This window comes from Pyrus communis, chromosome 7 (genome assembly GCF_041283825.1).
Source record: "Pyrus communis isolate YQ-2024b chromosome 7, ASM4128382v1, whole genome shotgun sequence".
Taxonomy (NCBI): domain Eukaryota; kingdom Viridiplantae; phylum Streptophyta; class Magnoliopsida; order Rosales; family Rosaceae; genus Pyrus; species Pyrus communis.
The window spans coordinates 24369529-24391353 of NC_142571.1; the positions used below are offsets into that span (position 1 = coordinate 24369529).

The window sequence follows — 21825 nt, forward strand, 5'->3', positions numbered from 1 at the left end:
TCATTTTCAAATCCATGTAAAATATTATTTAATTGTGTAACTTATATTATATTATTAAAGTTCTACTAGTTAGGGCTTCCATCTCTTTCTCTCTCTGCATGGCCATTGGTCACTGATGTCTTTGGGTTAAGCAGCGTCAAAAAGAAGCTTAAAGACTAAGAAAAATGGTTCCTCACCTTCAAACCCTAAAATTAATAAAACAAAAAGCAAAAGAGAGTAGTGGGGGAATCGATGGGATGAGAGAAACAAAGAACAAAATAAATAAACACCCACCTCTTTATCTTTCCGTCTCCTTCTGATCTTTTCTCTCTTTCTCTCTGAAGCAGCAACTATCTCTTGTGGATGTGATTCTCCAACAAAATTACATCCTCTAAAAACCCACATCAAACTTTTACAAAGGAGAAAGCTAGCCATGGTTTTCTCATCCGTTCCCGTCTATCTGGATCCACCCAACTGGCAACAACAGGTAAGGGTTTAATTTCTGCAACCTTATATTTTGTTCTTTCCATAGCTAGCTTCTTCACCAAAAAAGTTGATTTTAAAGATAAAATATATTCCTACCCTTTTTCAATCTATGTCTCTTCTCTTGAATATACCAATTATTGATTTTATTTATTTGAATTTTTTTCCTTTTTGATTTCATAGCAAACAAATCATCATCAACAAGGAGGTGGAAGTGATCAGAATAATCCTCAGCTTCCATTGGTGCCTTCTTCAGAAGCTAGATGCACTTCTGTAGATGGCGGCGGTGGTTTGGGCTCGATTAAACCTGGATCGATGTGTGATCGAGCGCGGATGGCCAAGATGCCGCAGCCAGAGACAGCACTGAAATGCCCTCGATGTGAATCCACAAACACAAAGTTTTGCTACTTCAACAATTACAACCTTTCCCAGCCTCGCCACTTTTGCAAGACGTGCAGGCGCTACTGGACAAGAGGAGGAGCCTTGAGAAGCGTGCCGGTGGGAGGAGGCTGCCGGAGAAATAAAAGAAGCAAAGGAGGCAACAGCAGCAGGTCAAAATCACCAGGCGCAGCTGGTAATTCTAGCTCAAGTACGGTTAATTCTTCCAACAGCTGCAGCGCTAGTGATAATATCATAGGCCATTTGACACATCCACCACCACCACATCAATTGCCGTTTTTGCCCTCCTTACACCATCTTCCTGATTATGGTTCCGGGGACATGCTAGGGCTAAATAATTTTGGGATTAATCAACCTGGTGATGTTGAATTCCAACACCATCAGTACGGTTCGGACCGGTTCAGTGCAAGGCCAAATATTTTAGGCATGAATAATATGAGTAATACTGAGCATTGGAGATCATCACTACTTCAACAGCAATTTCCTAATTTCTTGGTTAATTTGGGACAACCAACTAGTACTACTCATGGGTTGTACCAATTTGACGGTGGAGATCATCAAAATGTTGGCCAGCTCCCGATATCTAAGCCGTTGGATCATTCTGCGGGTAACGGAGTTACTAGTACTCAGATGGCTAATGTGAAAATGGAACAGAATCAAGCACTGAATTTGTCAAGGAATTTTTTGGGAAGCCTTGGAAATGATCACCAATACTGGGGTAGTTGTACTACTGGTACTGGTGGGAATGCTTGGACTGATCTTTCTGGTTTCACAACTTCTTCTTCTACCAGCCATCTCTTGTGATATTTGATCATGGTCACTTGGTTTCATTGAATTACTACAGGTTCCTGAGAGAAATGATCAGGTACTCTCGAAGATATTGGAGTTTCAACCAATCGATCGATCAACCATAACTTTTCATGGGTTTTGAAGGTTCAAGTCCAAAAGTACGTGTGAGATGAAATGGGAAGGTGGAACAGTCTCATCATATTTTGTCAAAAAATCTTAATTAGATGAAATGGTAGGATTTTTAGTTTGAAATAGTTCGTTGTTTTTTATTGCTTTAGTTTTTTGGGAGGGTTTGTGTAGCTTAGCTATATATATATACATATATATATATACATATATATATATATATATATGGTTAATCATGTTTTATGGAGCCTTGGAGTAGTTTGTATCTGATATTTTGAAGGCCAAATTGTTATCATTCCTCGAATGAAAGCTATATATGTGTACCAAGTTTCCTTCACTAATTTTATGAAATTGTGTCCACTTAAGTTTTGTTGAATCTTTACTCCTACTCATTAATTAATTTCAGTGAAAGGGTGGACAATTATATCAGAAAATTACATATCAGCTCCCACACTCTCTGTATGCAACCAAGATTTAGTTCCAACGGTTGTCTTATAAATATGTCACATGTGTTAAAAAAAGTGCACTATCAATCTAATAGAAGATTGTCAAGTGATGAATTGGCGATGCGAAAAAATCTCTCATGTAAGTACACACACTTCCAATGGGAGAAGCAATATTATCATTTTGATTTTAGCCAATATTGCAAGCAGACTTCTTGAGTATGTAGTACGTATTATCTGAATTATTGGGTCGTTGTTGTTTGATATTTGAGGACATGAAAGAGTGTTCACCATATCTCCCCACTATCGACCTTGATCAGGTTTCTATTAATCATAGCGTTAACTGCAGATATTTCGACCACATACTTTTGGGGATCTTTAACTCTTGATAGTCATTGCCCTAAAGTTCATGGCCTAGTTTTCAATTTAGACCAAGATACACACACACATATATATATATATATATATATAATATAGAGAGAGAGAGAGAGAGAGGGGACAAAATAGGGTTTAGTGTGATCAGAAATCGACTTACGTTTGTAGTGTGCTATGACTAAAATGATTGTGCAATTATAAAAAATTGTCGAAAACGAGTCTTCTGTTGGATGTGATTACAAAGAAACTAAGAGAAACGCCAAAATCGCACTCAAAACCATGCAAAAGAGCAAGCAATGAGTCCTTGGAATTTTGTCGGAAAATACTAACGTAAAGAGGCTCTTGGACCATACTAGCTATCTACTCATATCAGTCAAAAGCTTAAGAAAGAACCAAAAGGAAGGAAAAATTCGAGAGCCTCTTTAACATGTATGGTTTTAGTTTTTAGTTCCTCCTTTGTAATTAAGCGAAAACAAGGCAAAAAAAAAAAAAAAAAAAAAAAAAAAAAAAAAAAAACTAGTGATTGCTATTTCTAAGAGAATGGAACCTGGGTTTGGATTTGCTTTTCCACTAACCAAGGTGTAGCAAATAAACCCGTCAACAAAGCAACTCCATGTCTCTGCCTTTCTCACTAGAGTGCAACGGTCAAGATTGTTAATTTGGTCGGTCGTAGACTGCGGTAGGACTGTGATGTTTGAATTTTAAATAATTACTCACGTAACTTAATTTTCAAGCTTTAGTTCTGAACTTTTATTGTTCTATTTTCATTCAATTGGTTACTTGTTGTCCATTAATTGATAATTATTAGGCTATGCACTCATTCTGGACATTATATATGAAATTGAGAGATTTGAACTCAAGATTTCGGGTGCAAGAAAGAAAACTCTTAAACAACTGATGAAACTTATTAGTTATTAGTTATTAATGGAAAGAGTATATTGTAACAACTAAAATGGAAAGTATTATCCTCATCGTTTATAATCGACGGGAGTAAGAAGGAAATGAGAGCAGAAGAAAAAGAAAGAAGGGAAAAAGACGGGTGCGTGGCTCGTAAATCCATGCTGTTACTAAGTAAAAATGTTGACGGCCACATCACATGTGACAGGCGTGAAGACGTTCTCTCTGTTTCCATGGCAGCCTTCCCTTTTGTGACGTCCTTGTCCTTTCTCTCTCTCTCTCTCAGTATGCTTTCTCAGTATGCTTTTTCATCAAATAAGTATTAGTGTTAATATGTTAGATCATCCTTTCAGTATTCTTTTTCATCAAATTTCTGTGTTATATTAGATTTTGATTTAATTTGGTTTGTTTGTAGGTATATTTTTTTTTGTAACATTTAATGTAACTACATGTATAAAACATACAAAAATGCTACTTTTACTACATTTTTCATGCCATATTTGTCCCACTCTTTAATACAGGTATGATCCATTTGTACTGGTGAGTTCTACGTTTATTAGAGAAGTGATACAAATGTGGTATGAAAATATCATAAAAGCTATATTTATAATACATAACACACCTATCAAAAGCTCTAAACTTCGTGACACATCTCTCAGCGGAGAAGATAGTATATTACTTTAGGTGTGTTATTATTATAGATGTGAAAAGAAGAAAGAAAGAATGAGGAAAAGAAGTGGTTTAAATCTAATTACCAACTAGCTTTTAAATAATGAAGGAAGTTTGAATCTCCCGTCATCTTTAATAAAAAGAAAAATAAAAATTTAATCTCAAACCTACACTTAGTGAAAATCCAGCTATTCAAATCATGTTTGATAAATAAGTCATTTAGTATAACGGTTCAATGATATTCCTCTTCACTTGTAAATAAGAGGTCTTAAGTTTGATTATTGCCAAAAGCAATTTTGAACCGCATTATTCTTAGCCCATTGTGAGGCTTAATCCACTCCCAACTCCTTAGTATAAATAGTATCGTTTATTAAAAAAAATAATGATGTTTGATAATAGACAAAAGAAAAAAAAAAGGATTTTATAGAAGACACGTAAATAACCTTGTTGATGAGGGAATCCTAAGAGAAGTTTGAGAGCACTTTCTTTTACCAATTATCACGAGTCAATAGGAAAACCATGAACCAATAAACTCTTATTTGAAGGATGACGCAGAGCATAATTATTGTATTAATAAAATTGGTGATTGATTGATTGATATATTATACTCCCTGCAATTTATCTTGATCATTACATCATCTATAGCATAAAAATTAATAAAGTCATATATGGAAGCTTGCGTTACCAAGCACTAAATTTCATTCAAAATTTTATTTTTGTTGTTGTTTATTGAATTTTATTGAGCGAGGGACAGAAAGAGAGTCACTTGGGGGAGGAATGTTTGACTAATATCAGGGAGAGTGGCCGAGGGTAACTCAGCCTTTATAAAAGTAAGAGATATGATGTGTGTTTTGGAGAGTCGAAAAAGAGAGAGAGAGAGAGAGAGAGAGTGTGTGTGTGTGTAGGGTAATACTGCTTGTTATGGATCAAGAGGTATGTGTCGAAATCTCTCTAAGCTTGTAACTCACTGCTAACTTACCTCAAATTTAGTTCTAGTACCATCCCGTCACAACCCACCCAACCCACGGGTCCCAAATTTCCAATTCAAGCCGTGAGATCCCCCTTCCCTTCTCCCTGCAAACCCACTTTCTCGCATGCAGCTCACCTACCGCCACACCAATAGCTCCTTGTTGCCCTCTCTCTGTTTTCAAAGCCCACGCTCACAACCTACAATGGCAGGTCCCAGATGCTAATTCAAAAAGGCAGAAAATGATTGGTTCAAACTGACGATTTTACCCTCCAAACTAATGGAACCATGGATGACTGTGTGAGATTTAACGGAGGATGGTAATTTAGCCATAAATAAAAGTTTATGGAGGTAGGCCTATAATTGGCTGAAATTAAAGTTCTTAGGAAAATTGGCAGTAGGTTATAAATTCAGGGGGATTTCAACAAATAGGCCTTGGATCAATCCCAGATTAGGGTCCTACTGTCCTACTTTTGATTTTTTAATTAATTGCATTTTTCAGTTTAATTAATCATAAATTTGATGATTTAGCCATTGCCCATTGGTTTGTAAGGGGAGCATATTTGTTCACTATCATAAACTATGATATATGCTTACCATACACCTAATCATCTACTACATATCATTTCACTTAACATTGGTTAATTTTTTATAAAATTAAAAAAGGAACATTTAATAAGTTAACTAGAATTAGATGAAATGACACTTGACAAATGATTAGGTGTATAATGAGCATACACCATAGTTATGATGATGAGCGAAAATGCTCCCGTTTCTAAGAGATCGACCACTTAAACTAGAAGAACCAGGAAACGTTGATCAATAATACTTCATTTCAATACAAGTTTTAATTTACTTACGTTGTTAATTATTTTGTTTTATGCAATTTACCTCCGTACTTGCCTTTCAATTTTTTATTTTAAACATTTACTTTTGGTTTTCAATTTTATTTACTGTTAAAACACCTTTATTTAATGCAATCACTTCTAAATTTATTTATTTTCTCGTAGCTAGAATAACTTAAGGGATAGTTTAGTTGTGGTCCCTCGTTCCTAATTCTTATAGACTCAAACCTTATGCATTTTAGGTTTTTAATTGAAGTCTCTCTCCTAGTCTCCTGCCACTTAAATGACATAATAATTAAAAAGATACAATAATACCAAGATTCAACAGTTTTTTTGCTTTCATTTACACTACCAATTCAATTATTCAAAATTGCTTATGGATTTTGATATAAAAAAATAAAAAATTGCTTTGGGGTGCATTCTAGATTATGAAAAAAAGGGATTTTATTTTATTTTTATAAAATATGAGTACATTTATATAAAAAATTTGGCTACATTTTACATATGAAAAATTGGTACACTATAAAAATGTGGGTACGTACATTTTACATACAAAAAATTGATAGATTTTCTACAAAAAAGAGGCACGTTTTATATAACAAAAAATGGGTGCATTTTATATAAAAGACAATGGGTACATTTTATAAAAAAACAATGGTACATTTAGATTTAAAAAATACATAGATTTTACATTAAAAATGAGTACATTTTAAATAAAAAAGGGTACTTACAAAAAAAAAAAAAAAGGATATAGTTTGCATAGAATAAAATGTACATTTGTAAAGAAAAATGGGTACATTATAAATAATTTATGGGTACAAATAAAAGGTTAAAAAAATTATAAGTACTAATAACATTTAAAAAAAAGAGACAAAAAGAAATTAATATACGTGTACAAATAAAATTTAAAAGAAAATTGGTACAATTTAAAAAAAGGGTTGCAAATTAAAAAAAGGGCACAAAAGTAAAAATATATGATAATGTTGTAGGCATAATTTACTGAACAATTATGGAGGCCCTATGGAGAGAGATGGTGTGGCATATAGAGAGAGAAGAGAGAGATGTGTAATTGTGGGTGTATTTTATTCCACCCCATTGTGCCTTTATTTATAGTAGTAGGGAAGGTTAATTCCTTACCCTTTAGGATTACAACATTTAATAGGTAATCAACTCCTAATAGGAATATAAGAGATATCCCTAGTTATACTAGGATTTACACAATCACATTCCTAATCTAATAGGACTGCAACACTCCCCCTTGAGTATGTAAATACTCAAGTAAATGGCGCATCAGGTCTTCAACGATGAAGTAAATACAGTTGATGAAGTCGTTGGCACAATGAGCAAATGCGAGTCTTATATCAACGGAAGAATGCATAAAAAATAAAACTCACAAAACCTTGCTATGGTAAAACCCAAGGTGGGAGAAAAACCTATAGACTAAGGAGAAAAGTGAGAAGTTGCATTAAGTCAAAACTATACATCTTTTGGACGCAAGTAGAAAAGCTCATAAGGGTATGATCAGCCCAGGATGGGTGCCTCGTTAAAACCTAGTTAGGTAGCAAAAACTCAGTGCAAAAATGCTCCTAATCATAGGGAAAAATAGTACATTAAGATCAAGTGAGTATACTTCTAGATACTCCCCTTGAGACAGAACTTACAAATGAGAATTACAAGCATTGCATATGATAGTTAGGCATACCAATTCCTCGGACAAGCTTCTGGAAGGTTGACTTCGGCAGTGACGTCGTGTAGAGGTCGGCAAGGTTGTCTGGGATCGGCTTGCATGACTTCAATCTCCTGATGCTTTGCTGATGTAGATGTAGACGTAATATGTCTTGGTATTGACTTCATTGATGTGTCATGGCTTGATCGGGTTGATACATGTGGCATAGTATTCATGGATCGTTGTTAGGACTTAACGATGGATGAAAATAGCAAGTATTTCGAATATGCGCAACAAGAACGCCTAACCATGTCTCACTTGTGGTGTAGTGAAGTGAGGTGAGTCTTGGAACTTTTCGACAATTTCGCAACTAAGGTCATATCGTGGACCTCCAAGATATTGCAATGTCCCTAATGGTAAAGACATAACCATTTGGGGATTTTGCCTTGTGCGGGTTTGATAAGTAACCTGCGTCAGCATAACAAACAAGGCAAACATCATTTTGAGGATTAAGGGGGTTGGATCCGCTCGAGATGCGTTGGGATTGCCCCTGTAGTACCTGCATGGTACGTCTTTAATATCAATTCAGTGGTTGCGTGTAGCCGCAATGCTGCATCTTTACCAAGATCAACAGCGAAGAAGATGTCATGTCTAAATATAATGAGCTAAGTACAACGAAGCACAAAGTTGAACTTAGATATGAAATTTCGGATTCCATAACCTCTTCAAGGGTCTCATTTGCATATAATGTATGGACGATCAAAGATATACTCAAAAGTGACATATTTAGGGTGTAGTTCGACTGGTAGACCAAAATACCGTCAGAACAATGCTTCAACTTCAGGTCAAGGCATAAATGAGTTTTCCTAAGATCCTTCATCTCAAATTCCATTTTTAGGTGCGAGGCAGTTTTCTGAAGCTCTTCCGGAGTCTTAGTGAGATTCGTGTCAACGACACAAACTGTAACTCTAGCAATTTGGAATAAGACTTCATAGTTTTACACGTAAGGGCATAATTCATATCCCTGATTGATCAAATAATCACGTAGACGGTTATACCACACCCGTCGGATTGTAAGTGAACGCCTCAAACAAGTTAAGAGGATGTTCCGTGGTTTTGTAACTATTTGAACCAGTCTATGTAATTCTTCGGGAACTTACATGTAAATCTCCGTATCTATATCCCCATGGAGAAAACACTAACCACATTTCATAATGCTGCTATTAATCACAGGACGTTTGAGAGAAACCTTATGCCGTAAGGCGTGCATCAGATCGTACTTATTTCATTCATCTCATAACGCTTCATTTCCCACTTGTGACATAATAAGGTTACCTTAGGCAGTGTAGGAACGACAGGTCCAAACACACTTTGGTAAGGAATTTGACCTGGATTGTAATTTTTGTTGTCCAATCAGTTCTACGTTGTCACTTAATCAACTGAACACGGTTCGATATCGTGGCTTTTCATTTATATCGGTAGCTACAATATAAGTGAAAACATCATCGATGATAATCTTATTTCAATTCCATTTAGCTCATCCAAACTAGTATACTGGACTAAGAACTTTAAGTCTCGGGAGAAATCTAGATTAATCTCATGAGATGGAAATGATTTGAGACAGCGATCAAGTTTAGATTCATTGTTGTACCACGTCTTCCTTTTCTAGGGAAGTGAATCCTACGAACTAAGTGATCTGTCGTGCTCCAGGCCAAGACAGATTGATTGGTTATCCGCCAATGTACCAGTTCGTCTAACAAGGGTGTCCAAACTATCTAACAGGGGTGGCACACCCTCCAAGGATGTTGACTCGACGTCCGTTAAGTACGTCTATCCTTGCAGGCATGTTTGCAGCTGGTATATGATCTTGTCACTTTAGCTAGATCAGAGGAATGTGTCTGGATCAACATTCTGAAATCTAGAATTCATCGCACTTACTTATCACGCTTGTGCGGTATGGGGATCGAGATGAGACATAGTGGGTAACGTCCACGTAAATTCATGCCGTTCTCCAGGAACATTGACGTTCTTATCTCCCCCTGACGGCGGGAAGACTATCTTATTAAAGTGACAACCCGCAAATGAGTGGTAAAGAGATCGCGTGCAAGGGCTCGAAGAGAGCTAATGTGAAAGAGAGTCATGATCGACAAAAGATACACATCTTTCTTTGAGGACCCATAGTGGTACGTTGCGGTGGCACAACTTGGCACATGGAATGCTCATCCAAATGCGTAAATACGAAAATCATCAGGTTGGTACCCAGTAACCAACTGTAACGTCATATAGGTTGGGTGGCAATGAGCCTCAAGGTGGACCAACATAACTGCGTACAAGGATTGCATAGCCCTAGGAAGAAATCGAAAACTTGGTACGTTTACCAAAATTTGGGCGATCATTTAAATTGCGCTTTATGATCATTAAATGAGGCTCTTTGGGGTGAACATGGGAATTCAATGTCCAATTATAAACCCAAAATACATGCAATACTTTATCGAAAACCGTTGATGTAAACTCTCCGACATTATCCAGTTTCCTGGACCTTAAGGGATAAGTAAGGTGGTGAACCCTTAATCGGCCATGAGGTTTAGCAGCAATGTGTGTGGACAAACATGTGACCAGTTTGTCGATTCATCAACCAAAACCATAAGTATTTATATGGTCCGCATTTTGGTTGGATTAGTCCACATATATTCCCTTGAATCCACTGTGAAAAGATGGTCGTTTCGTATCTTTGCGAGGGATAATTTAAAAATCAATTTCCCTAATGAGCATGCTTGGCAAAGTGTGCTTGTAGGCACAATATCCTTACTTCAGATAAGGAGATGCGTTGTAGCATCATTGTTCGACCTAAGTATCCCAAAAGGTCATGCTAAAGCAAGTAAACTGCTCAATCACCAGACTTCAGTGAAAAGATATTTCACTCTATTTTCTTCAGTGGTTTCATTTATGATCATTGTCATCTCGAATATCCTTAAAAACTCAACGACAGGGAGAATTTAAGGTCCTTTAAATGGTGATTTAGTACCATTCATACAACGAGGAGCGTGCATATGCTCTTAATCAGGTTGGATAGACCTGAAGTCATTGTTAGAGATGTGATTTAGGTGTAAAGCTAGTGTGCGTAGTACGCATTCATCCAGACAACTAACTTCCCCATATTCCTACCTAATCATGTGTTTAATTGAATTAGTCACATGTCTTAAGAAGCATGATTCAATTAACTCATATTCGATGACAACATTAATAAGATTATCCATAAGTAAAACATACACCAAATTTGAATCCAAAAACATAGAAAAATGTTCACAAGGTAAATGGTTTACTAAGGGGATTTGGCCAACAAGGCCATCCATGTCAAAATTTTGCTTTTCCAACGACGTTTGGTGGAGCAGAATTAGTCTCACATATTGACTACTAGAATGGTACTCCTTAACAACATTGGTAGGGGTACGAACAGGTGCATAACCAATGATCTATTCCATTAAGATGGAAGTAGATTATGCAGGGTTAAGGTTTAGGAATACTATCCCTTATTCTTGAAGTTTTAGGTCTTAGGTACCAAGGATCACACTTCGAGCATGATACCACACCTTAGCAGGCCCTAATTATATTTTTGTGGTAGTAATCAGATCCAAGAATTTGGTAAACTTCAGCTTTCTATATTATTGCTTCAGAAGCGAGTTAGAAACAAGGAAGGACGAGAAAAGTATTCTCTAGTCAAAATTCGATTGGATTTATAAACTTCAGAATTGTACTCATTCATAAACGTAATCATGGTATGCTTCATGCAATGTCTTTCATGATTAGACAGTCTGTAGGAGCGAGCCATAGAACCATGGAATCCTTGATTAAGAGGTATTTCCATTTGTAATGCTTCGGGCATAAGTCTTCGAATGAAGATCATGGCGGAGGCTTATTCAGCTCTTCCTTGCCATTGTTGGCGTCAATGGTTTCTCAGCTTCTTGATAGTCAAGTGGAGATTCACGTCTTGTATCCCACATAAAAATCAGGAAAATCGAACTTGTTACGATACGACAATCCACTGAATGGAAGGAATTAGATTGTGATTGGTGCTATGGGAAGGAATCATCCATAAGCATCAAAGTTAGAACATTCGAGTTCTAAGACATGATTTTCATGAAAAACGTCGGGTTTTCATGGGTGTATTGTTTTATGAAAACTTCAAAGGCACTAAATTTGAAACTATAAGTTCAATTTAGTTTATGAACGTTTAGTTCATAAAATAGAGGTTCCTGCAAGAAACACAGAACCCAATATACAACTAAGTGTAGTGGATTTGAGGTTCTTCGGGAACTCAAGTGTGAGAGCTTCTTTACTATGAAAGTATGTGACGGTTCAAAGTATAAAAATAAATTATTGAATCGTTAATGTCCAAAAGTGATATTCATGTCAATAATTTTGGATTCATTATTAGATTAATAGACTGTAGGTTACTTTTAATTAATTCAATAAATCGAGTCATATATGGTCGATTGTAGAAGCTAAATAATATTAGAATAATATTATCGGGTCGAAAATATAGCCCCAAAAAATATTTGGCCTCGGGTTGGGTGCCTTGAGTGAAAGGCAGAGCCCAAAAGGAGCCTCGGATGTGGGCTGCAAGCCACAGGTCAGGGGGTATAGGCCTATCCATTAAGGCTGGCGTTTTGGACCAAGGAGGTAGGCATGGGAGCAAGGTCTAGCAAATTTTCTGGCTTGATAATGCAGGGGAAGCCCAACCGAATGACTGGCATCAAATTGGGTCGTAAGGATGACCCAGCAAGCAGCACGGGTTTGCTGTTGGCAGTCCAGTGGCACGCGGGACAAGGGCCTAACAAGCATGATAACTTGCTGGCATGGGTCGATAGCATATAAAGGTCCAAAAAGGAAAGCTGCAGGCTTCCTTGATGAATGTGGGCTACGGGCTCGAGTTATCCCAACTAGGCCGAAGGCCTGGGGTGACCATCTGCTCGCAGTAAGGCTGTTGTTAAGGTCCATGTGAATGTAGCAAAGCCCAGAGGGCTGCTGCCCAGTTTATGCCGCAAGGGGTGGTGCCATACCAAATCCAAATTTCCAAAATTTTTCAACATAGGTAGGGTTTAAGAAACCCTAGAATTGCTTCTAATTTAATTTGATACTTTGACTCACATATTCCACATAACAATTTAATTGTGCGATGCATGAAACAAATATATAAACATCTACAATATATATATCGGAAGGAAAATATAAACATATGGGGTTCATGCATAATGAGGAATGTTTTCATGCTTCATGGTTGTTTCAAATATCTTACTTTATTTTAAGCGTACTTGATTGGCAGAAAACAACAAAAGTCTTTGAATTTGTAGAAGATCCTTCTCGGAAAGCCGAAATGGCATCTCCAATGCGTTGTATCACGTTCAACACAAAAAAAAAAATTTAAATTGAATCAATAGCATGTAGATCAATTCAATAAAATAATAAATTAATCATAAAAGGAATGATTAAAACGTAATACTCCCATGATTGAAGAATAAACTCTCTTTAGCGCATCGTCAAGAGCGTGCTGATAACGTGTTGTATGCATAATTTACTGAACAATTATGGAGGCCATATGGAGAGAGAGGGTGCGGCATATAGAGTGAGAAGAGAGAGATGTGTAATTATGGATGTGTTCTATTCCACCCCATTGTGCCTTTATTTATAGTAGTAGGGAATGTTAATTTCATACCATTTAGGATTACAACATTTAATAGGTAATCAACTCCTACTAGGAATATAAGAGATTTCCGTAGATATACTAGGATTTACACAATCACATTCCTAATCTAATAGGATTGCAACAGATAACAAGTTTAGCCATAAATATAAATATACCAAATGTAACATTTTTAATTCGAACACTAAATGAATATATTAAGAAATAAAATTTAATTTTCTTGACATGTAAATATTCTATTTTTGAAATAATTAATTACATTTATTAAAACCCAAAGGATCTTGATCAAAAATTGAAAAGGAATAAGGTTTAAATCAATAAAGTAGAAAAAATAGGTATGGGAACCTAATTGCTCCTTAATTTAATCTCATTTACGATTTCTTTTACTTTCACGTCTACTCATCTTCACATTGACCTATACATTCTATCACTTGGTTGTTCGCTCATAGTCTTGAATCCGAGGTCCCTTGCTCGGCCGCACATGGTTTGATTAATATTAAATTTAATGCGCAAACAGAATCACACTCACATGTTTTCTACGTCAACCAATCTAGGCCACATGGTGGCACGTCCATGCATTCAAACCAAATGACAAAAAAATCCTTCCAGGACGCTTGGTCCAGCCCAAAAGAGAGAAACATGGTGTAATTCATGGTTACAAACATGTGTGCAATCATAATGTCATTTATACAGTTACTAGGGCAATATAATTATGTTTCCCTCTTTTCAGCCGGGTCGGATTAAGAGAGGGATTTATTTTGTCCTTTTTCTTTGGAGCGTAGGCGTGCCACCCCAAAACGAAATATGTATTTGAAGTGCATCGTGAAGCTTCTAACAAAACGATTGAATGATCAAGCAAGGAACCTCTTCTTGGCCTAGATTTTTCACTCCCTTAGGATCAAGAGTGGTTAGAATGGATTTGTATATTTTTTGATTTTTGAATAAATGCAAAGAAATTTAAGGGTGGGAGGAATTAAAATGCGTTAATATAAAGAACGATAACGTAAAGAACAAGAATGTAAGTGTGTAAAGTAAATCGACGTGAAGTAAAGTGCAATCGAAATAAACAAACTCAGCTAAAATGAAATTCAAATAACAAGATAATTAAAAGTGCTTAAAACAATAAAGCTTAAAGCAAAAAACTTATATGAACTAAGAACTTGAAAAGTAAACGGCCCGCGGCTAGAAATAAAAACCTAGATAAAAAAATGGCTATTGTTTGTCATTTTAGGTCCTTTTTTTTAATCACTTTCGGATAAAAAATATTACACTACTAGAAATTTGGCTATAAGCCACTCTTTTCATTCGGTGGCTATTGTCAAGTGTTGCCACTCATATTGGTGGCAAACCTGTATGGCCACCAAGCACCCACTAAACTAGAGAGTGTGGCCTATGTAGAGGACTCTATTGTTACAATGGCTACCAATATTACATTGGTGGGTATGTGAATAGTACAACATTTTTATATTTTATAATTATTTCTAAATTTCAAAGCATGTCATTGTCTCTCTTATTAGTGGCTAGGTTTGAGACTAACATTGGTGGCTTTTATACTCATACACCCACCAATCCTATGTGTCTCTATTAGGATCAGTGGCTTTTAAAGTTAGGCACCAACACTGGTGTGAATCTATAGCATTCCAAATGTCCGGTAGGTTGGAATTGTATTACATGCATTTTAGTAATAGCTATGTACTCTATTAAAACTCAGCTTCTTAATATAGAATTGGCAAGAAATTTAAATTTTCAAAAGGATTCACATTGACAACCAACCACACTTTATATCCCCATACATTTATCAATAACAAGGTTTGTCTCTATTAAAGACACCATATTACATTCAAGTCTGTTGTCCAACACATCCAAGTACCCAAGGATGATGACATTACATTTTGTTTCACCTATGTACCTATGCACATCCACCAACAACAAACTGAACAAACAACTCCACCCACTTGGATCTATGCCTTCCCTATGGCATTTGTATATATACATGAAGCAAAATTCACAAAAACGTATCACAGTTAGCTTATCACTTACTTAAGCCAGTGACATTCACCATGCATGGACGATACCCAAGCTCATCATCTGTGCCATTATTCTGTACCACAACAAAACCCTCATCTTCAACTTCTCCACTTGCTTGGATCTCTGTACCATTCCCTTGTTCAATTCTATTGACACAAACTTGAGGCACATCAATGTGATTTGGTTCCACCATGCCTCTATCAGCAGCCCTCTTCAGCGCGAACATAATTTCAGCCCTCATTTCACGCTTCATATTCTCCACTTCCAATTCCACCTGTCTATTGTGTGCCACCATTGACTCGGCATATTCTTTCCTCAATTGTGCAACCACATTTGCTGCCTCAATCCTTTGCCTTTATTCTCTCTCACTTGCCTCCATCTTAAGTTTCTCAATTTCAAAGTTAGCAGTTTTTCTTTGCTCCTCATACGATGCTTTAATTGCTTCAACCTCTCTACAAATTCCCCTTTTCTCAGTTATAATACCTGGCACATCAGACCACACAACCCCTGTCCCAAACCCTCTTACACGGTTGTCTCTCTCAGGCCCCAATACATTAGCGTACACAATATGCCGAACCTCATCAGTTATGATCTCATTCCTATCCTCGTACAACTTCAGGTTTGTATTGAATTCATCCTGCAAGTTGTTTCCAAAATTAATTACCAATGTATTTGCACTGTATATACATTTGAAAGCCTTCTAAATCAAAGATATTCCAACCATGTTTCTCAAAAAAACTAGTACTATTAGTTATTGTTCTGTTATTCAGACTACAGTGCCTACCAATAAACTCATATGCATCAGAATCTTTCATTACTTCACTGTATTCACTAATGCAAGCTGCTGTTGCCTTATGCTCTTTGTTTCACTGACATTAAATAGCACATAATCTAATACACCTGATTGTTCACAATCCACAAACCTTTTATATATCTCACCTACAGATAAATTGTAGCAGCCGGTAATTGATGGCATACTTACAATTATTGCAGCTGATCGAGCATCCACTGGTTCCCCATTCTTCCGAGTATGTGTTAGCGTAAAGAATGTAATGCGGTCTGGTTTGCTTCCATTCGCTTGTTCCTGTTAACAGAAATTGTCAAACAACTAATTGACGAGTAATTTCATAACATTGTTTTCGACCGGCACCTTCATTCCATGTGCACTAACATGTAGTTAAGTTACCATAACACAGAACTCACGGCAGAGCCTTACATGTTCGTGTCTGAATTGCGCAAAAGACTTGGTTCCAGTCGTGTAATTTATTTGTAGCGCTTTCCTGTTCTTTCTACATGATGTAGCACGCTTCTACAGATGTCTCTCCATGCCATACCCACGAGCCTTCCAAGTATGAACGGTCCATACCTTCAACAATTAGATGTGCTTCAACTTCATTCTTACTCAACCAGAACCTATTCAAGCATTTAGCACATGGACATTTGATGTTGCCATCAAGAGAAGAAACTTGCAATGAGTTTGAGATAAATTTTGCTAGCCCTGTTCTGTAATCCTCTGTAAACGGATTCAAACTGGCCCAACTTTTGTCCATCATTACTGAATATAATCAATAGTTTGCAGAATTGGAACAATAAGGTGCCTAAAAATGAATGCACCCACCCTCTCTCTCTCTGTCTCTTTCCTTGTAATTGCGCACCCAAACCCTATGGAAAATCCAACAGTCAGAAAAGGAATTGAATGGGAAATCCAACAGTGAGATAAGGAATTCTAACCTATATTCATATTAGAGATAAGCACAAATGTAGGAAAAGATTTATAACATATTCGAAAAGTGTAGAGAAATGGGTACCTATGCATGTATAGCACATTTTATCAAAATGGTTGAAGAACCATTTTAATGAAAACAGAAAGGAATATGCAATTTTTAACACCCCAACCACCATTATCACTTTTACACCCTGTTGTGGTTTCATAAGCTTCTCATTTTCTTAGTATGAAGCTCTCTTTGTGGGCCAAAATTATAATAATAATAACAATACTAATTCAAACAGTAATGGAGATTACCAAGGAAATGAGTTTTAGGTTCTGAATGGTTTACTAATTCGCATCCATTTGGTGTGAAGACTTTCTTTGTTTCATGTTAGGTGACGCACAAAATCTCACAAATGGTGGTTCGACAACTGACCTTGCTCCTAACAAACTGCAAGAACAGAAATTAAATCATATGAAAATAGTAAAAAATTATTCTTTCATCGTAAGTCATAAGGCTCGAAATTTTCTATCAAACTAATTCAGAACCTCAAACAGAAAACAAAACTTCAACATTCACAGTAACAACCCTGAACAATGAACGAAACATTAAACTGAAATCAAATCATGTCATACCTTTTCAGGTGATGCCCCTATCAGGACATCAGATAATGTACCTCAAAATGGACTGAAAAGTGGCAATGAGAAGAAAACCAAGCAATAAATAGAAGCAAATACTTCATGATAAAAACTGGGTTCCAATGTACGACAAAAAATTGTAGTGCTTAGACAACTGGCTCAGGTGAGAGCACCAAAAGGGAGACCCCAACAGTCATTGATAAAGAGAATGTGTTTGTGCCAATAAAAGCCTCCTTGAAGTTAGAGAGAGATATGAAGTACTACTCTACCGCTCTTTGATTATAACTTCTAGATTTTATTAGATCATCTATGTCATCTATGGAGGAATAGACCATATGGGTTTGCTCACCCCCCGCAAGTGGTTAAAAAAAACAATGCAGGCTCAAGCTAAAGATGTCTGCATCTGCTAAACAAAGAAGTCAATGCCTACAAGCAGTTAGTAGGCAAACCTGGAATATGAAGACTCAGACTGTCAAACAGAACCATTACAGATGCTTACTTTGACCTTAAGCTGGTTCTTTACATATAAGATGGTAGTAATACCTTTTCATGGAACACGAACACACTGAAAAAAATATATCCAAAATTAGAGTGTGTTGTTTTTAGCAGGTGCTTCTAAAATTTTACAGTATGATTGTCGGACGGCCATGTGATATTATGTTTATATTTCATATAAATAATACATATCTAATTAATGTATATCAACTGTTATTCACTCATAATTTAGCTAATGAATATGCGTAACTATGTGACTGAAGAAAGACACAACTCTTTAGTAAAGCTGTGTCCAGCAACCCATGGGATTATGGAATGTTAATCCATCACTCTTGGAGAGCGGTGGAAAAGCTCTAATAAGGGAAAATCGCATAGTTATATCTATTGACGAGACAAAATGAATGCACGTAGGTAAACAGCAGGGAGTTGTCCAACAGAGGTAATGTCGCTTCCTCGTCCACTAATAATAACATCGTTTTGAAGGTGTAGACCACATAACGAAGCATGGAATGTAGCTTAACTATTAGTTCTCATGCAGTGGTAGTAGGTATCAGCTAAAAAGCATACCAAAACTTAAAAACAGACAAATTATCATATGCAAGTTCGTTCATAGCCATGTTTCAATAAGCCACTTTCTCTACCAAAGTCTTTTTTTGTGTTTATGATGTTTACAGAACATACACAGAAAATGCGATATCCGTATAGCATAAGCTTAACCAACAGTGGAACTTTACATTGACATTTCTACTTATATCCCTTTTCTTTTAGTTTGTACAAGCTGTAAGGATAGTAGTTTGTAAAAAAAACGTAGTTGCGATTGCCTAACTCGTCCTTTCGTTGAAACAGTAAACGAATTCATATATTTATATAACAAGAAATGAACACCTAGCTTATATCTCCAAGAACAATAATAAGCTTAAACCCTATATGGTTTGCAGTTTGATCCAACTTGAACAGATAGAAGAAGCACTTCAAACCCAACCTTTAAAAACTCCAAAGATTCGAAGACTTAATAAACAAATTGAAAAGTTAGATCTTAAAAATGCTGAAATTAAATATAAGAAACACAAAATTACCTGTTTTTACTCCCTAAAAGCAATTCAAGGTGATGCAGCCCCAAATTAATTGTAAGAAACCCAAGCGAACATAAATAATGAACCGAGCAGCTTAATCTGATGAGAAATTGAAAGGGCGATGTATGAGAAGCAGATAACCAGCATCGCAGGAGTGGAGCTTCCGCTGCCCACGCCCGTCGCCAACTAAACGAGGCTGCTCACAGTCTTGACAGCTACGCCTTGTCCGCATCGTGGGAGTGCAACTGGTTCACGGAACTACCCGACTTCATCATCGATGCAATAATGGCCGAGAGATGCGATTAGGGTCCAACGCTCTGTCCTTCTATGGGTTTTGGCCTCTCTATCTCCCTTTAGTAAGTCATCATAGGTTTTGAGAACCAATCAATATATATCCCTGCTTTGAAAACCAAAAAATTAACCAGCACCAGGTCCGAACAAAATAATAATGAAATAAAAAAGTAGAAGAAAAGTAAATTTAAGAAATAAAGTTAGCTAACTGACACCAATATTGGTGGCTGATTTTTAAGGCCACTGATATCAGTGGAATCCCACTGTTTAGCCACCAAAAAATAGTAAGAGTAGCAACTTTATATCCATGGCCACCAATTGCAAAGGGTGGGCAAAAAATGGTGTGTAATGAGCATATTTCTAGTAGTGTTAGTTCATCCTCTTGAAGTTGAAACTCTTTGAATGTGATTAACAATCAGTCAAACTAATTTGGGCAGGTTATATCACATATATTAGCTACTGAAGCTGTTGCAGGATTTGTTATGACCGCACAAATACATAACGAATTGGGAGATAAAGATTACTACGTAAACAAATATATCAAGAGGTCACACATGCAGCAGATAGACTTGTCTTCATTGCCTTCATCTGCACTTTCATATTATCCGTCCTCTCTTCTTATGCACTCCCCAAGAAGGTTTATTATAATTGGGAGGGATATGAGGATTGGTAATCTATATATATCTTCATTTTGTTGTACTATTCTATATATTAATGTGTAAGTTGCCACTTAATTTAATTCAAAAGACAAAGGTGGAAGAAAACCGACTAAACTGAAATTTTATTGGCACTTGATCTAAAAAGTTATCATGCACTTGTGTTATAAAGTGGAACTGATTTTCAACTAGTTCTATTTTTCTCCTCGTATACTCTTAAATCAAATGAGGATTTTTTTTGAAGAAAAATCAAATGAAAATTAAAAGGCAAAAATAAGTGGATATAAGTTCAGAATAGAAAAGAATAGTGAAAATCAGTACCCTTATAAAAACAAAAGGGAGAAATTAATTCCCACTCGGATGAATACAATATATTTTTCTTGGTGGGCTGATAACAGCTCCCACTTGAATTTCATCCTCCAGATCTCACAATTGAAGACAAGAGACCAATCAAGTTATACTAATGTTTGAATGCTGAAATTAAAATTACTTGCTTCATCGAGCAAGACCCCATATAATTGCTAGCCTTTCAAGAAGCAGATCAAATAGCAAGGTCTCAAGTTGCAGTTCCAAAAATGTTCCCTTTACTGATGTGCTTTGGTGGGGAAAAATGAAGCAACAATATTTCCTTTTTTGTTCTTTTCTAAAAAAGAAACAAAAAGGTGAAAGTCTTGGGTCCGTTAATATGGCCGATGAAGTTGCAGTTCCAAATTCTTTATACTATTTTTGGGAACAAATTAAACCTGTGCTTTCTCTAAAAACAGAAACGATGGCAATGCAGATACAGGGTCCTAATTAATCTCCCTTGTTTCTAAATATTAAAAAGGCTATATCATCTATGGCCAAGAAATCGGAACAAACTTTTGTTCCACAGGCTAGGACCCTGGACGCAGACACAGAGACCTTGATGGTGCTGAGGAAGCAAAGATGAGAACATTAATTCTATCCTCCAAAACTGCCCGGATTACAACTCTTGTATTGAGGGTCCTGACCGCCGTAATTGATTACATCTTTCGTGCTCCTGAGTAACAGTGGCGAACTATAGATGAGCCCCACAATTGAGAGAACTCAGCAAACTATAGCGATAGTGTTATAGGAATCATACTCAAAAAGTGTTTGATTCCAAAATGTAGGAATCAAACTCAACTATTGTGGAAGACCTTCATATGTAACCGTGTGGGTCAATATTTGCATCGGATTTGCATTTTTGTTTTATGGTTAATACACTGTTTTGATTATGATTCTGGGTAGTATTTTTTGTTGGATTATAAACCTGTTTATTGATTCTACATTACTAACTTAAGATAGACACCATTCTGAACTCTCTCTTCCCCCACTGCACAGCAATTGTTGTTCCCTGCCAACGTCACTCTCCCTATTACTCTCTCTGCAACAGTTTGTCTTCCTTTATTCTTCTCTGTCGTGTTTTCAAGATGAGAATGGCGGGAGAAGAAGGTCACGCAATTGGGATTGATCTGGGGACAACGTACTCGTGTGTCATAGTGTGGGAGCATAATCATGTAGAAATTATAGTGAATGATCAGGGCAACAGGACCACTCCATCTTATTTATATGCTGTTTGTGTAACATAGAGCT

At 36.5% G+C, this 21825-nt stretch overlaps 1 protein-coding gene across 1 annotated transcript; it reads left to right on the top strand.

Annotated features, from left to right (window-relative positions):
- The first annotated feature begins 269 nt into the window (after nucleotides 1–269).
- Nucleotides 270–1902, top strand: LOC137735523 (dof zinc finger protein DOF3.6). Its single transcript, XM_068474950.2, has 2 exons — nucleotides 270–466; nucleotides 646–1902. The coding sequence occupies exons 1-2, from the start codon at nucleotides 413–415 to the stop codon at nucleotides 1663–1665; spliced, it is 1074 nt and encodes a 357-aa protein (XP_068331051.1). The 5' UTR covers nucleotides 270–412; the 3' UTR covers nucleotides 1666–1902.
- Nucleotides 1903–21825: the final 19923 nt, after the last annotated feature.

Bases quoted from the DNA above. Each gene is read 5' to 3' on its own strand.
- LOC137735523 (XM_068474950.2), top strand. From the start codon at position 413: ATGGTTTTCTCATCCGTTCCCGTCTATCTGGATCCACCCAACTGGCAA. The intron at 467-645 runs GTAAGGGTTTAA...TTGATTTCATAG, and splicing joins CACCCAACTGGCAACAACAG to CAAACAAATCATCATCAACA.